General features: G+C 39.6%; 1 protein-coding gene across 3 annotated transcripts in view; it reads right to left on the bottom strand.

Moving 5' to 3' along the window:
• MIPEP (mitochondrial intermediate peptidase) overlaps window positions 1–15,714 on the bottom strand; it is a 186,045-nt gene extending 170,331 nt beyond the window's left edge. For 2 of the 3 annotated variants that reach the window (XM_016199506.2, XM_087814364.1), the window contains exons 1-4: window positions 15,526–15,714; window positions 12,634–12,807; window positions 5,817–5,905; window positions 2,902–2,988 (exon numbers count right to left, since the gene is read on the bottom strand). In XM_016199506.2, the coding sequence (XP_016054992.2) occupies window positions 2,902–2,988; window positions 5,817–5,905; window positions 12,634–12,807; window positions 15,526–15,714 (539 nt within the window). Of the gene's footprint in view, window positions 1–2,901; window positions 2,989–5,816; window positions 5,906–12,633; window positions 12,808–15,525 lie in introns of those variants that run through there. The other variant, XM_087814366.1, reaches the window with a different exon arrangement.
• Window positions 15,715–18,485: the final 2,771 nt, after the last annotated feature.

Below are 18,485 nucleotides of genomic sequence, written 5' to 3'. Positions count from 1 at the left end.
CCAATTTCCGCCCCCTTTACCCTCCTCTTCCCAGTCCCTGTTCCACCCTAGGCCTTTGCGACACTGCTATCTATGTCCTTGGTTATGCATATATGTATGTAAGTTCTTTGGTTAATCTCTTCCTGTTTCCCCTCGCCCCTCCCCTGAGATATGTCAGTCTATTCCATGCCTCTGGACATATTTTGTTAGTCAGTTTATTTTATTCATTAGATCCCACTTATAAAGGAGATCATGTGATATTTGTCTTTCTCTGGCTGTCTTATTTCACTCTTCATAATATTCTCCAGGTCCACCCATGCTGTCACAAAGGGTAAAGATCCTTCTTTTTTATAGCTGTATAGTATTCCATTGTATAAATGTACCACAGCTTTTTTATCCACTCATCTACTGATGGGCACTTGGGCTGTTTCCAGATCTTAGCTACTGTAAATAATGCTGTTATGAACATGGGGGGGGGGAAGCATATATTCTTTCTGATTGGTGTTTCAAGTTTCTTAGGATATATTCCTAGAAGGAATCACTGGGATCACTGGGATCACTGGGTCAAATGGCAGTTCAATTTTTAATTTTTTGAGGGAACTCCATACAGTTTTCCATAGTGGTTGCACCAGTCTGCATTCCCACTAGCAGAGTACTAGCATTCCTTTTCTTCCACATCTCACCAGCACTTGCAGTTTATTGATTTGTTGATGGTAGCCATTCTGGCAGGTGTGAGGTGATATCTCATCGTAGTTTTAATTTGCATCTCTCTAATGATTAGTGACATTGAGTATTTTTTCATGTCTATTGTCATCTGTACATCTTCTTTGAAGAAGTGCCTACTCAGGTCCTGTACCATTTTTTAGTTGGGTAATTTATCTTCCTTTTGTTGAGCTATATGAGTTCTTTATATACTTTGGAAATTAACCCCTTATCAGATGTGTCATTGGCAAGTATGTTCTCCCATACAGTGGGGTCCCCTTTCATTTGGTGATGGTTTCTTTTGCTGTGCAGAAGCTTTTTAGTTTGATGTAGTCCCATCTGTTTATTTTTTCCTTTGTTTCTTTTCCCCTAGGAGATGTATCACATGAAAATTCTGCTACATGAGATGCCTGAGACTTAGGTGCCTATATTTTCTTCTAGGATTTTGAGTTTATTCTTGTGTATGGTGCAAGTTGGTTACCTAGTTTCATTTTTTGCACGTACCTGTCCAATTTTCCCAACACCATTTGAGACTGTCCTTACTCCATTATATGTTCTTGCCTCCTCTGTCACACATTAATTGACCATAATGATGTGGATTGATTTCTGGGGTCTCTGTTCTGTTCCACTGATCTATATGCCTGTTCTTGTGCCAGTACCAGGCTGTTTTGATTAGAAAACCTTATTGGAATTTTCAGTAACATCTAAAAATGTGGTTTGTATCCTATTAACACAAATTTTTTATATCTAAAATGGTCTGCTAGTCCACTGCAACTTTTAGTCATTAAATATGGAAATGTCAATTTTTATCAAAGTTAGATTATGGCCCTGTCAGGGTAGCTCAGTTGGTTAGAATGCCATCATAATATACCAAGGTTGTGGGATCTTGGTCAGGGCACATACAAGAATCAATCAGTGAACACATAAATAAGTGGAACAAAAAACTTCTTTCTCTCTCTCTCTTTCTCTCTCATCTCCCTCCCCTCTTCTCTCTCTCTCCCTCCCTTCCCCTGTCTCTAAAATCAATAAATGAAAATTTTTAAAAAATTAAGTCAGATTATGAATAACTTTCTGTTGTCAGTACTACCTGAGAATAAATCTGGCAAAATTAGCAGGCATTTAACTTTTACTTGTTTTGCTAATAAGGAAATATAATTATATAATAAAGACAAACTATTGTGATGGTACAGCTAACTTTACTAATATACTTAGCATAGGATCAGTGAAGTACAGTAGGACCAAATAAACATCTGCATACCAGACAATCAGGTGAAAGCATCCCTCAAGACAGCCACATTGTGCTAGTCATACATCATGGTACCCACATACCAAGTTAACACAAGTCCCCATTATCAACTAACTGATCCCTGTTGAGTAGGGCTTCACTTGCAGTCACAAGTCACATGTGGAGACAGAAAGGAGAGAAGGAAGCAGGTGGAGGAAGAATCAAGGAGTCAAAGGAAGAAAGTGTCCCATAAATAAAAAGTAGATAAGTAGAAACAGGTAAGAAAAAATGTTAATCTCTGTGCTATGACACAAATAGTATCTAAGTGGGTTAATGACAAACTCTACAACACCTATTTTATAATAAATAAATTTGAACAAAGAAATATGATATCCAAAGTCCTATATCAGATATTTTTATGTATTAACTTAGAAAAAGCCTTTTCAATTCAGATTAATAAAAGTAACCTAGTGAACCACAGTAAATTATTTGAAGGCTCTTGATATCTACCCAGTAAATATAATCAATTTGCTAATATCTCCTGATGGTATCAATTATGGAACTTTAAGCATGAAGCTAAGTGTAATTATCAACTGTTTATAGGTATTTGTTCATTGGTTAGAAACTTCCTATAGGCCATTATTGTTGTAGGTGCAAGGATGCAGCAGTGAACAAAACAAACCAGATCCTCGTTCTCAAGGAGCTTCCAGTCTAGTGAAGTAGAAAAATGATAAACAAATTAACAAACAAGTTAATGTTGGAAGTGATTAAGACTAAGAAGAAAAACAAAGGGGATTAAGCACACGACCTCCTACAAAGTTCTTGGAGGAGATTACCATCTGAGTGGAGTCCTAAAGAAAGTGCAGGAGTCTTATATAGAAATCTGTGGAGAAACACTCCAGACACAGGGGGCTGTGGGTAGGGAAATACCCAGGGAGAATCTTCCAGTCTCACCTCTATAGTCACCGTCATTATGAATGCAAGGAAATGAGTACCTGGTTTCTGGATCAAGGGAATCCATAATTTTTTTATCAGCTAGTAAATTTTGCAGACTTTGATATAATTCCACATTTGTGTTCAACCTAGAAAAATTACAAAAAAAAAAAAAAAAATTAAATGATTTTCTAATACCTTCTCTTTGATTTTACATCAAGAGAATGATGTCAGATTCTAATGCCAGAGACCAAAGGATTCAAGTTTTGTTCTGTTTCCTCATTTGGACTAGGAATAGTCATATTTGGTGTACTGGCAAGCAGTCTATTGGGCAAAATGTTGAAGTACAAACTGTTTCAGAAGGTAAAATGATAAATTTAAAGTCAGTCAGCAGGTGGAGCCCTAAGAGCAGGGGGTAAGGAATGTGGTAACTGGTGATTTAACTGACCCCACTGCCATTGAGAACCAGTCCCAGTTAACAATATGCAACAGCCATTTGTTCTGGAGTCAGGAGAGGAGTGAGGATGGAAGGGAGCATGAACAAACACAAAAGATTTTGTAGTTCTGAACTGAGTACCCTAGACCCCAGGTGACCTTTGCTCATCTAGATGAGAACAGCAGGCCTACACTATGAGAACTCAAGGCTATAGGCTTCAGACCCACACACTCAGGCTGCAACACAGGCCCTAATTTTATGCTGTGACCTTCACCAAGTTATTTGAAACCCTCAGCTAGTTAGACCTCAAGTCACCTTAATGGTTAAATGAGATAATGTGTGTACAGCACACACTCCCCATACTAATGAACCCTAGCTATTGTTAGATAGCCTGTCAGCCTGCCCTTGGCTGTCCCATACCTGAGTACTGCTCTCAACCCAACCCCACAGTACCACCTTCAGGTCTTGAGTCCCTTTTCCTTGGATACCAAGAAGCCCTGACACTGCTAGTGAGCTGGTTCTAGGCACAATGTACTCCCTGCCTGCTGATCTTTAGGGAAGAGCAAGGTTATATGAACCATCTGCCAATTCCTACTCAGACTCTTGTATGGTCAGGTTCTCTAGTCAGGTCACAATCAAAACCCTGCAGTTTTAAATAAATCAAAGGATTTCTGTTGCCACTACTCTCATGGGCCACCCTGAACACCAAGGGAACTTTTTCAGTCACCTCTAATCAATAAACACTCAACAAAAGCAGGCACACCACCTCCTCTTGCACCCCTAAGCGTCCATCCAAGGAAACTGGGATAAAACTGTGGTTAGTTGTCTACCTCCTCCTCACCTAAAGGAGATAGTCCATATCAAAAGAGCAGCAGTTTAGAGGTCGCCTGAACTGTATCCTCTTCAGATTTTGAGCAAATCTCCCACACATGTCTTAGGGCGTAAGATCCTCAGATAACGTCTATACTTTAGTCTACATCCAGCATTAATTTTAAAAAACACACCTACTTATAGGCTTTTATTACACTACTGAAAAATAAGTCAATTCTACACATGCACCTAAAAGCATTGTATTTTTCATAGATCAACTGAAGCAGTTAGTTATGATATGACTCCGAACAAAAAAGAGAATGAGCCACAGTGCTCAGTGAGAATGGAAAATCAAGCTCTAGTGAAGGCTATGAGTTGTTTGGTGACTTTACTTTTGGGTTCCTGGGCTGGCCTCAGGGCAGCAGAGGAGTGTGATGAAGAACAAAAGATAAAACACTATTCAGGTGAAGACTTTGGGCAGACAACCTTGATATCATTTCACTACCAACAGGATTCCCTTTTGTACTCGCACACAAGTTAAGAGCCCAAGTCCATTAGACCAGACAGAATCTGGGCACCATACAGCATTCAGGGCACCTCAGGCAGGCGGCCCACAGCTTTGACTCTGACTCGTATCTTGGGGCCTTTCCCTAGGCTATACTCTCTTTCTCTCAAGGAGGCCCCACTTTCAGCCCCTTCTTCATGCTCAGTGTCTGGAATTTGCAGGGACGAGATTTATCCCACTCAACAATTTGATTTTCAATGGCAATAACAAAAATGACATGCCTTGTCCCAAAGACACCACACTATGCTCAGTGGGGAAAGCAGCAACAGAGCATCCTGGAGTATCAGGTCCTCTGGGAAGCCTTGTTCAACTAGAGAAGCCACCTCCACACTCGCCCTCCTCCCCTTCCAGATTCTGCTTTGTGAAAGTCTGCCTGTGCTGACAGGGCCTGAATATTTGATTGTGAATTCACGCTAGGTGAGCCCAGTGTTCTCAGTAGCTTTAGACACTTTCTGGCATGGCATCATGTACTTAAGTGTTTTTTAATATAGAACTGTCCACCTCTAAGTTATTTTCACAAGCAACATGGAGCTCTCAGAGATGGCTTACAGTATTTAAATTTACCTCAAAATCACTTTTAAATTAGTCACTTCATCATAGCCTCAGCCCTCCCAGATAGTGTTAGGATCTCTCTAGATGTGCCTAATTCCAAATCCACAGGGACTGCAAGGCCACTGTGTAGAGATAATGTTGCCTTCTTGCCCTGTGGTCCAGAGCCATCTACACAAATGAATCACATGATAGTCTAGAAACTCCAACTTGCTACTAAAATACTAAAAAAAACCTTACTTAATATAACCAATGATAATAAGAATACTGAAGGTTTGCTATGTTCCTGACACCTTTACGAGCACTTTATTATTTTATTTTCATCACATCCCTCAGAGGCAAATCATTTTATTACCCCATTTATAGACAAGGAAACTATGTGACAGAGAAGACAAATAACTAGCCTAAAGTTACAATGTTTATGCAGGGAAGGTGAGAGCAGCTGCCTGCCCCCTGGGCCCTCCCTACTGCCCATCATCCGGGGCAGTTCTGCAATATTCACACACACTATCCCCCGCCCTGCTGGGGAGGGACAAGCCCCATGGATACATTTCCTAGAGCACAAATTCACAAAACTGCATCACCCAATATTGTAACGAAGGGGGAAGAGAACATACTTTTCTACCATGGTGCCAATACTTCTACAAGCTTCTTCCGCCGCCTCTCTGAATGCTGGCTCAGGGTGAGCAATTTTCACAAAATCAGCCTAATACAGAGAAAAGACAAAACCAAAAGGGAATTTGATGGAAAGCTTTCTTCCAAGATCTAAGGGCGAAATGAAAACCTATTTTAAAATGTGCCATTTGGCTTCCCCTATGCATTTCCATTACTAAAATTTTCCTAACTAGTTGGGCAAAGCAGCTTCTTTCTGAACATTATTCTGTTATTCCGTGGTACCAAGTTTGTATCAGCCCAAAGACTAATATTTTTACTAACTTTCTTTTAGAAAAGTGTTTCTCCTTCTAATATAAATATATACCAAGTGAATTCTTCCTAATGCTATAGTTCAAATCAGCAGACTTGTTCACATATTCTAAGACCTTCTGATTAAACTCATCTATAACATGATTCTCACATGCTAATCTGGAAGCAGAGGACACCCCTTAGAGGCTTTTCTTTTTTTAAAAAATTGACACATACTAGTTTCAAGACTGATTTAACTACATTCTAGCCTTTGTGCAGAAAACAAAGGCACATTCTCTCTTTATAGCCCTTTTAGTAAGTATAAATTACTAGTCCCAGCCTAAAGGGCACAAAGAAAGCTACCACTGCTGAAGAGGTGCTATAGTGGCCTTAGAATTAAACTGAGAAAGGATTCTTTTGTTTTAATGAAATCATGTAAAACTAGATATTACTTTTCATGTTAATTGCACATTGCAAAAAAAAAATGCAGAAAAATAAAAAACACTACATAATTTTTCTTTCATTCTCCAAGAAAACAACATGTTAGACGTATAACAAAATAAGATCACCACAAGTAAAATTTCCTAATTTTATTATCAAATAGTTCTTAATGAAAAACATTTAAATCCATATTTTATACAACTTTTTATGTAACAATAACAGTAGGAAAGCACCTGAAAATGAACTATGCGAAATTAACAATTTATTGTATAAATTACCAATTTACACATTGCAGAATTAATAATTGATATTAAAATTTAAAACACTAGCATACATTTTCTTTTCTTTTTTTTTTTTTTTTCGGTTAATCTTCGCCTGACAATATTTTTTTCCCATTGCTTTTTCAGAAAGAGTGGAAGGGAGGGAAGAAGGGAGAGAAAGAGAGAGAGAAACATCAATATGAGAGAGACACATCAAATGGTTTGCCTCTTGCACACTCCCTGACTGGGGGCAGGGAGCAAACCTGCACTCCAGGTATGCTCTCTTGACTGGAAATTGAACTCATGACCCTTTGGTGTGTGGGCTGATGCTCTAACCACTGAGACACACCTGCCAAGGCAACACTAGAATACATTTTAAAACTCATTTGTAATAGCGATGAGAAAAACAATACTGTTACATAGCAACTGTATTAAAAAACATAAAACAAAATGACCTCTTGGTAGAAAATACAGTTTATAAAATCATTGTCTTATAACGGTATTAAGCTTACTGGCAGGTTAAAAATCTTAAAAATTCAAAAAGAAAGAAGGTTCTTTGAAATTTTTTTACCCAAAGATTCACATATATTAGATTTTAATGTGATACTACACTTCATAAATATAAAAACCTTCACAAATAGAATAATCTATAGGACAGAGAAGTTAAAATCTTTTAGTGAAGAGCAAAAGCAAAAAGGTAGAAAAAGTCCTAGAACACTGACTGCTTAATTAAGATGGAGGCTAAGCCCGGCCGGGCGTGGCTCAGCGGTTGAGCGTCGACCTAGGACCCAGGCGATTGGGGTTCGATTCCCAGTCAGGGCACATGTCCAGGTTCCGGGCTCGATCAATGACTCTCTCATCATTGATGTTTCTATCTCTCTCTCTCCCTCTCCTTTCCTCTCTCTGAAATCAATAAATATTTATTTAAAAAAAAAAAAAAGATGGAGGCTAAGACAACAACTAAAGAGTGAATCCTGGGATTTTTTACCTCAAAAGCCAACAGCTAATTACACATAGTGAGCACTGACATTTTCTTTTGCAGGTGTTAGTGACAAAATTCAGCAGGGAAGATGCAAGACCTCCTTTTTGACAGCACATCTTATATTATTTCCATCACTCAAAGCACTTGCATACACTTACTAAAGGAACAGAACCAAGATCCACTAACACTGAGACCTGATCACCAGGGGCCCACAACGTATTTCAATCACTCCTGAAAAAAAACCTTTCAAGATACTTTACGAACTTTCTCAAAACTAGGAAGTTTATTGTGATTGTATGATCATCCGAAAGGTGTTACTGCTCAATTCAGGTGTATGGGAAAATGAAAATTTGGGAGGACAAAATATGAAGAGGGTTTTAAATCGGGTGAAAGAATTCAACCTCAAAAGGCGTATGTACATGATTCCAATTACCTGACATTTTAGAAAAGACAAACTATAAAGATGGAGAACAGTAGTTATCAGAGGTAAGAGGTGGGAGGTTGGTGTAATTCTTAAAGGGAGCTTTTTTGGAGTAATAGAATATTTTCATATTCTGATTGTGCTGGTGGCTACATAAAAAATGAGTTAAATTCATAGAACTGTATCATCACCACCGAAGAAGTGAATTTTACTGTATATATTTTTAAAATAAATACTTTTTTAAATGATGGGGAGGCTAAATGGCTTCCCAGCCTCTCCGGGTAAGGTTTCATCAAACCTGAGCAGCCAGCCAACCCCTAGGAGGGCAAGTAAAAACATGAGTTCTGCAGCCAGACTACCTGGACTCAAAGCCCAGCTCCATCTCACCGGCTACTTAACCTTGGACACATCATTTAACTTCTCAATGCTTTTCTTTCCTCATCTGAAAATCCGATATGGTGAGAAGCTTAAATCAATTAATCCAAATAAAGTGGTTACCATGGCCTGGTGCCTAGCGAGATCTCAAAAGTTAACACAATGCTCCATGAGATCAGAGACTGTATCTCTCTTAATCACGACTGCATTCCAAGTGCCTAGAACAGAGCCTGGCACATGGTGGGTGCTCACTGTTAAATGAATGTGAAGAAAGAGCTATATACAGTCCAATACCAAATAGACAGCAACATGAGTGATCACAATTTTGCATTATGTGAACCACTACAGTCACCTTCACTGACATGACTAATCAAGATGTGACGCTCTTGGGCTAACAAAATCATGCCTTCTGTCTCAGCAATGGATTTTGTATCTGGTGAAGAAACCTAGGTACACTTCTATTTCAACTTCAAAAGGTTAAGAAAAAATGTCTTTAACACAATCAGTTTGATATCAAAACCTTACTCTTAATTACAAAATGCATTCCATAAAAGATTTATAAAAACTGACTTTTATGAGTTTAATTGTATTGTAAGCAAACAGATAAATTTCTATTAGAATTTTGGAAGAAGTTTTCATAAATAAAGAATCTTGGTCATGGAAGATGACAGCATAGGTAAATACGGTACGCACCTCTTCCGAAAACCACATCAGAATTACAACTAACCTACAGAACAACCATCATTCAGAATCATCTGAAATCTGGCCGAATGGAGTCCTACAACTAGAGAATTAAAGCAGCCACATTGAGACTGGCAAGAGGGGCAGAGGTGTGGACTGGGCTGATCCCAAACCCACATACAGCATTTTTTAATCAGGAGGGATATCTTGGTTGTGGCAGTCACCCCTGAGAAGAGAGGGGTCCCAGCCCCACACCACATCCTTCAGCCCAAGGTTCCAGTGCTGGGAAGAGAAGTCCCCGTATCTTTAGGCTGCAAAAACCAGCAGGGTTTTTGGCTAAGAAAGACAGAGGCTACTGGAGTCCCAAGCAGTTCCTCTTAAAGAATTTGTGCCTGGACTTACTCTGACTCACTCCCTTGGAGCTCCAGCATTGGGGCAACAGCTTGAAAAGAACCAGGGACACATGGGGAGGAACTAAATTGTCTGGCATCAGGGCAAGAACTTGAGAGGGGAGGGGCAGCTTTCTCCCAGACAAAAGTGCTGGCAGAGGCCACTGTTCCTTTGATGAGCTTTTCCCGCCAGAGAGCTCACAAGGAGGCACCATACCTGGCTCCCACTGTTTTCCTGCCCTGGTGATTCCCTGAGATCCTACCCTAACCAATTTGCAGCCCCACCCAAGCTGTTTGCAGTGGCTTTTCCATATGAATGCCTGTCTTGGTTTATGCTTCAGACTTTCCTAAAATCTGTCAAAGCAGCAGCATCTGGCCTCAGTGTGCCCCATACCTCTTGATGAGTGGCCCTAGGCAAAGCACTTGCAGCAGCTTGCCAAGGTTTACAGCTTGGCCTCTCCTGGGCACCTCCAAGCCCCCCACAAGTAGCAGTCATCTACAGATTGCTTTGTAGCTCGTGCCACGTGGGCCCAGGCAGGGCACATGCAACAGTTGACTTTGCATCTCCTGAGAGGTTCCAGAGCCAGCGCACACAGTGGTCAGCTTCAAACCAAGATAGATTACAACCCTGTATATCCAGGAGTGTTACACACTCAAGGGGCGGACTTGGTGAGCTCCAAAGTCCTACTGAAGCCAGTCCTGCTCCACACGGTCAGCTCCTACACTGCAGCTCTTCCACTGTAGTTGCAAGCAACTGGCCTGGATTTCAATCCCTCCCAGTGATGCCAACAGCAATCAAGGCTCAACAACAGGACTGTGCACATAGCCTACACAGAGGTACACCTGGAGTGTCCAGCTCACGTGACTGGGGAGGCTGAATCACTGGGCCCTACAAGACACCTACTACACAAGGGCACTCTACAAAATCCAGGAGACATAGCAGCTCTACCTAATACATAGAACCAAACACAGGAAGCAGTCAAAATGCAGAGACAAAGAAATATGTCACAAATGAAAGAACAGAAGAAAAGTTCAGAAAAAGTACTAAATGAAATGGAAGCAAGCAAATTACCAGGTACAGAGTTCAAAACAATGGTTATAAGGATGCTCAAGAAACTTACCGAGAACTTCAAGAAACTTAGTGAGAACTTCAAGGACCTTAGTGAGAAGAACTACAAGCAACTTAGTGAGAACCTCAACAACATAAAGAAGGGCCAGTCAGAAATGAAGGATACACTAACTGAAATGTAGAATAATTTACAGGGAATCAACAGTAGAGGATTCTGAGAATCAAATCAGCAATTTGGAATATAAGGAAGCAAAAAACACCCAATCAGAACAGCAAAAAGAAAAAAGAATCCAAAAATTTGTGAAAATATTGTAAGGAGCCTCTAGGACAACTTCAAGCATACCAACATTTGCGCCACGGGGATGCCAGAAGGAAATGAAAGGGAGCAAGAAATTGAAAACCTATTTGAAAAAATAATGACAGAAAACTTCCCTTACTTGGTGAAAGAAATAGATATACAAATCCAGGAAGCACATAGAGCCCCAAGGAAGATAAGTCCAAAGAGGCCCACACCAAGACACATCATAATTAAAATGCAAAAGGTTAAAGACAAACAGAGAATCTTAAAAGCAGCAAGAGAAAAGCAATTAGTTACCTATAAAGGAGCACCCATAAAAGTGTCAGCTGATTTCTCAACAGAAACTTTGCAGGCCTGAAGGGAGTAGCAAGAAATATTCAAAGTGATGAAAAGCAAGGACCTACAACCAAGATTACTCTACTGAGCAAAGCTATCATTTAGAATTGAAGATCAGATAAAGAGCTTTCCAGAAAAGAAAAAGCTAAAGTAGTTCATCACCACCAAACCAGTATTACATGAAATGTTAAAGGGTCTTCTTTAAGAAGAAGAAAGAAAGATAAAAAATTGAATAAAATGGCAATAAATACATATCTGTGAACAACTGAATCTAAAAATCAAAATAAATGAACAAGCAGAACAGAAACAGACTCATAGATACAGAGTTGATGGCTTGCAGATGGGAGGGTGGTTAGGGGGATGGGTGAAAAAGGTGAAGGGATTGAGAAGTACAAAGTAGTAGTTACAGTGTAATCATGGGGCTGTAAAGTATAGCCTAGGGAAGATACTCAATAACATTCTAATAACTATGTATGGTGTCAGATTGGTATGAGATTTTTTGGGATGATCACTTAATAAGTTTCTAATGGTTAATCACTTGGGTGTACGCCTGAAACTAATGTAATATTATATGTCAACTGTAACTGAAAAAGAAAAAAATTTTTTTTTAAAAAAAGAACATTGGTCATACAAAAAAATCCTTGCCATATGAATGATCATTCTTTTATTACATATTACATGTATATATTTTATTATTATTTTTTAAATATATCTTTATTGATTTCAGAGAGAGGAAAGGAGAGGGAGAGAGAGAGATAGAAACATCAATGATGAGAGAGCCATTGATCGAGCCCACAACTGGGCTCGATCGCCTGGATCCTAGGTTGACGCTCAACCGCCAAGTCACGCCCGGCCGGGCTACATATATATTTTATTAAATATACACATTAAAGTAAAAGTTCTAAATATCACCATTTCCTATACATTTTTCCCATTCTTAATGACATATATATGTCAACTGTAACTAAAAAATAAAATTATTAAAAAAAAGAACCTTGGTCATACAAAAAAAATCTTTGCCATATGAGTGATCATTCTTTTATTACATATTACATATATATTTTATTAAATATACATATTAAAGAACAAGTTCTAAATATCACCATTTCCTACATTTTTTTCCCATTCTTAATGACATACTTCACTATAACAAATTACACACAAAAGTTATCAAAATGTTTAGACATTTTTAACCTTACAGTCTAATATTAAACCTAATAAACTTTACATTTTAACAGCTTGGTAGAGAGGGAATTACAAGTCTTACACCAAATCTTACCAAGTCGGCCACTCTGCACAAAGCATCAGAAAGCTCGTCAAAGATGAGCACGGTCTGTGGCCCAGGCGGAGCAGAACACACACGGGCCACCAGCAAATCTGTCTTTTTCAAGGCGTTTTCTTGTGCAACACGAAATCCTTCTGGGGCACTGAGCTCAGGAACTCCAAAAAGACCCTGAAATTCAATGAGTATTTCCAATTTATTACTAAAAATATGATTTTTTTGGTATTATGTATAAATGCTATTTTCATAAAGAAAATCTTGGGTTTTGTTGGTCATTATATAATTATAATATCTGTAATCACAGGCATCACTTTCCCCATGTTTTAAGAGTGTAATTTTTCTTCAATTTTTAATTAATTTATAAAATATAATAAAATGATATGGGTTCAAAATCAAGCCCTATCACTACTACAGAACCTAAATAATAAAGTGGTTACAAAGATTAAATGAGATAATAACTGTTAGAAAACAAAGCAAAACATTTTAAGAATGCTTGGCACACAGATTAGATTTGATAGATGTTAGCTATAGTCATTAGTAGCTGTGTGACTTTAGTCTGCTTTTCTCTCAGCCTAGGCATAAAGCACAATGGGGATGACAATACATATCTCACAGCACACTAAAATTGGCAGTAAATTTTATAGTTTCCAAAAGCATTTAAATATCTTAATAAAGACAAAAATCACTAATCTCATGGGAATGATCTTTTTGGACCAGTTCAATCACACTTATTTCAGCACTCAGGAAGGCAGGGAGAAAGCACACATTTATTTTACTGCATGCCAAGTACTATGTACTATGTACTTTATACAGGTCGCTCACTTAAACCACACAATCCCAAAGTAGGAACTACCATTCACCTTTTGTAGATGAGAGACACTTAAGAGGTAAAGAAAAAGGTCGAGATTAACTAAGTGTGGGAAAACCAGAACTTGAATGGGCTCCCTACACCTCTAAAGCCCACACTTTCTCCATACTTCTGTATTGCAATTCATCTGTTTGAAAGTCTTCTCTCCTGAGAAGTCGAGCTCCTAGAGGCAGAACCCTGCCCTTCATCATTTTTAAAAAAATTTTAAGTGTATTTCTTCTTTTTGAAAGAATTTATGCACCCCTATGTTCACTGAAGTGCAATTTATAATAGCTAAGATCTGGAAACAGCCCAACTGCCCATCAGTAGACGAGTGGATAAAAAACCTGTGGGACATTTACACTGTGGAATACTATGCAGCTCTAAAGCAGCAGCATCTCTTACCCTTTGGGACAGCATGGATGGACCTGGAGAATATTATGCTAAATGAAATAAGCCAGGCAGAGAAAAACAAGTATCATATGATCTCACTTATATGTGGAATCTAAAGAACAAAATAAACTGATAAACAAAATAGACCCTTCATCATTTTAACCAGCTGTCCAACATAGTGCGTAAGACATAGGGAACTGGAATGAATAAAATTAATGGAGCCGATGCTGAATTTTGTAAATTAACTTTGTAGATGCTTAACAAGACAATTTTGGGAAATACCACAAGGTAAAATTTTCAGGCATGGTAAAAAAGGAAGTTATTAACCTCTCTTCAAACCATACTAAGAAACTGAAAAAAATAAAGACAGTTGGGGGCAGAGTAGAATCAGAACCAAAAATAAACTTGATCTTTATACTGATTTCATCTGGTCAAGTACAGGCTATTTCCACTTCCATGTACACCTCTCCATGCTACCCTTGGGAATTCTGAATCTCAGACTACAAGTTATGGTAATATTAAAAAACTAAATAAACCTCTTTTTTTTCCAGTCAAAAGCCAATTCACATATTTGAAAATCTGGTTTCAGTACCTAAAATCATGAGGTACAAAAGAAAAACAAAGATAAAATTAGTTCTATTTCATCCACCCCAAACCAACCTTACTCTTCACTTCTCTCTGCTCAGAACTTACAGGTAGTTCTCCTCACACCAATTATGTTAATACCAACATTATTTACTTGAATGAAAGTTGGTGTGGCAAATTTCATACAAAAATTTGAAAACAGACAAAGCTAATGAAGGATATAAAATAAAATAAAAACACAATTAACTTTATTGCAACCATATTCCAGACTCCACTTTATATGAAAGTAAATGGCATAATGAAGAAATAAAACAGGCAAAAGTAAAAGTAGAAACCAAAGTGGGCAAAATCCACAAAAGCAAATTAGAACAGGCATCAGGTAAGTTCCTTTCAAGCCTGCCTTCTATTCACCTTTAATTCAGCCATTCTGTAAATATTATTGACTACTGAAGCCAGGCATCATGCTGGGCAGTGGGGATATAGAAATGAATAGAAACCAAGTATTCAATCAGTAATGTCCTGAAGGAAGAAGTCAATGTGAACAATTCCATGGCAGTATAGGAAATTAACCTCTTCTCAAGAGGATTTTTTAAGAAGAAAAACAAGAGAGCCCAAAGCTTTGAAAAAAGTTAGTGGAATTTCAGGCATCAGTGCAATTACTAATGACAGCACTGAAGGCATGTGTGTCGTTGCAAAAAGAATACTTGACACCGGATGTGAACTCACAGGGCGAGGCCTCTTTTGCACAAGTGTCGAGCTGGAGCAAAGTTAACTTTAGTAGGGGCTAGGGCTGAATGTGAGAGAGTGGAACCAGAGGAGCGGAATTCACTTCCAAGGTGAACTATTTTAAGTTCACGTGGAGCAAGGGGTTCACATCGAGACAGGTCCTAGGACCCAAACTTTGGTGAGGGAACCACTAAAGACCTACCCGCCCCCTTTAACCCAGCCCCTCAAAGAGGTGACTAGCAGGTCACCAAGCGCGCAACCAACCACCTACTGTACAACCTGCGTTCGCTGCCCATCTCCTCCCGGTAAACAAGGGAGCCCTCGCCCGCGCCGCTCACCCGGCGCTCGCCAAACAGGTCCAGGCGGAAGCCCTGGGGCTTCACGTTGAATGCGGCACCCACCGGAGACCAACCGGTGCTGACCCTTCGGGCCCGGAGCTCGGCTCTCAGGCCTCCCAGGCGCGCTCGCCCCGGCGGCCGAGCCGACGCCCTGGCTGCTAGGCCTCCCAACCTTCCGGTGCACAACATCGTATCCCGGAGCAGCCCCTTCCCGCGCTGCGAGGCCCCCCGTGGGCTCTGTGGCTGCGCGCGCGCCGGTGCACGGCGTTTCCAAGGCAGCGGACATACGCCGGTCACGTGAGAGCCTCACTTTCCAGTCGGAAAGCTAGGCCCTCAGGACGTGGGCACGTATGCGTCCCCAGGGCAAGAGCGGCGCCTCGCCTCCTTCTCGGCAGCCACTGCGGTCTCGCGCCCCCGTGTGCCTGGCGTCAGGAACAGCCAAGGTTTACCCTTCCACCGAGGGGCGTGAGCGAGCGAAGTGAGTCACACTGCACGATGAATTTTTCCAAGAGGGGCAAAAAGCACCCGGAAGAGGCAACTTGGAAGTCTGAGGGCCTTTCCCGACGTGAAGGGATCTCTGACTTGAGATGACTTAAACGCCTCTCGAAAAGATACTTGAAATTAAATATACGCTGTGACTTCACGTTAGAGCTATGGTTGTGTGGAACCAACTAAATTAACTATCAGTAAATCTTCATCTATTTTGACTTGGAACGTTATTATAATTATCTACAGTATAAATTTGAAGTCAGAGAGTTTTACCAAACTTCAGTCAACAAAATAGAAATGAAAAGATTTGGGGGCAGGAGAAGCATTAGGAAATTGTGATTTTGGACTTAGTATGGAGCATGTGGAATGGTGCTGTTAGGACAAGAGTGGGGGACTCTTTGACAGCCTCACTCTCCTTGAATTGAATGGAATGCCCACCAGAGTTGCAGTCATGGTTAGGTTCTTGTCCAGGATTTGAGGATTTACTTTGCCAAACTTAAAAGTCTCATCTGCAAAAAGGCAATTGTACTAGATGCCTTATGTACCTTAGAGGAGTGCACAGACATTGAGTGAAAGGGTTTTGTTAAAAGTAAGGTGTTTTTATTTTGAGACGCTATTGTGGGCAGAGAGGGGAGAACCAATAGTTGGAAAAGGGACTGAAAGAAAGTGAGGTTGTCAAAACAACTCTCACATTTTGCCTGGCTGTCTCCACACACCTGCCACTTCTTGATCTCTAAGTGGATGAGGCTAATGAATTACAATCAACAGGGGACTGGTTTCTAGAGAATTGACCTTTCTGTGGACATGAAGCCAGGTAACTTGGTGTGAGGACAAAGACCACCTAGGAAAGTAAGGAGAAAGATCCTGCAATGCAGCCTTCTACCAGCTCCTCAAAATATCAGCTCTCCACCTTAGCTTTATGAAAAAACTGGATACCAAATGATTTGGATAAATCTGTCTGAATGCAGAGGGTGTTGAGGACTGTGGTCTTCTGTGAACAAATTAAAGCATGATTCATTTGCCGTGAATACCAGAGGTGTGGCTTGTACAAAAGAACAAGAACCCAAATGAACCTTTTTATTTCATGGCAAATTACAGTCACATATTCTTAAATGTGCTTTTTTTCGAGCTTTATCTCACCTGAATGTTTTGCGCTTAGGGGAACAACCTTGCCTGCTGGGTTTGGGAAATCCTAAAAAAAATCTCTAAAGTTCAGAGAGCCAGAAGTGAAACCCAAGAGTAGTGCATGCTTCCTATATAAAGCTTCTAAATGTCCCCCCCCCCCAACAATTTAGTTTTAAAGGAAATTTGTTTTCAATTTAGCCTGGTAGGGAAGAAAAGCCAAAACAATGATGATGGTGAAAATGATAATAAATAACAATTATAATTTAGTTAATACCATCGTGTGTATATACACAATTTTTTTACTATAAATTTATATTTCATTATGTATATGTGGTAAGTTATGATTTCCTTTTCTACTGGCTTTTTAATCAAAGACTTAAAGTTATTTAAAATCCCCCAATTTCTAATTCCATGTTCATTAATATCATGTTATCTGTACCTGGTTGGTTCTTAAGGAACTCATGTTTCCTGGTGGCAGCCACCCACATTGCAAACCTAACCCCTAAGTGGCAGGCCCTTACAAAAATGTCAAATGTGTCCTGTAAAAAAGAGAATATGTCAATATGTTTGACAAACATGCTTACTGTATCATTTTTTTAAAAAAAGGATTTAAAATCTGAGAGCTTTTCTTTAGCTCAGGATAATTTTTATACCAGAGCACCCAAACATTTATCATGCAAACATTTAAGCCTAAAAGTGCCCTCAATGGATAATAACTTGTGCTAAGTTAACAAGGTATTTTGTGTCACAGAGAGCCTGTTGTAGTTCAGCTTTTTAAAATTGCAGTCCAAATTCACAGACAACCAATGGGAAACAATCAAAGTAGCAGATTCTGTCAGATAACTCATCCCAGGCTGTGGTTTAGAAAATGCTGTAGCTTGTATATGCTCTGAACTTGTGTTCTTTCATTTTTTTATTAGCTACTCTACTAATAAAAAGGTGTACCAAGTTAACTTGTGAGGATTGAAGATTGAAGCCACTATTGCACAACAGGAGACTGGGGCACAGAAAGGCTGGGAAAAAAGCACACAATTCAGATACCTTTGTCATGGCTGGAACAGCAACCCATATCTCAATTCTGCCTTGGGCTTTTCCACTATAATCATGCTGATCCTCTCCTTGGATCATAGACCACTCAAGATTATTTTAGAAGAAAGTGGTAGTAACAACAACAACAAGAACCTGCATCAAACTGGTTTAAGCAAACATAGAATTTGTTGGCTCACACAACAAAATGGTCCAGGAGTATTCTACCTTCAGGTACAGCTGGATTTAAGGCCCTAAATAATGCCCTCCTGACTGGGGTCTCTCCAGCCTTTTGGCTTGGTCCTCCCACTCTGTAGATG

Source organism: Miniopterus natalensis, chromosome 2 (assembly GCF_054644295.1).
Source record: "Miniopterus natalensis isolate mMinNat1 chromosome 2, mMinNat1.hap1, whole genome shotgun sequence".
Taxonomy (NCBI): Eukaryota; Metazoa; Chordata; class Mammalia; order Chiroptera; family Miniopteridae; genus Miniopterus; species Miniopterus natalensis.
Note: the sequence above shows the minus strand (reverse complement) of the source record. Positions and strands in the feature narration are given on the sequence as shown.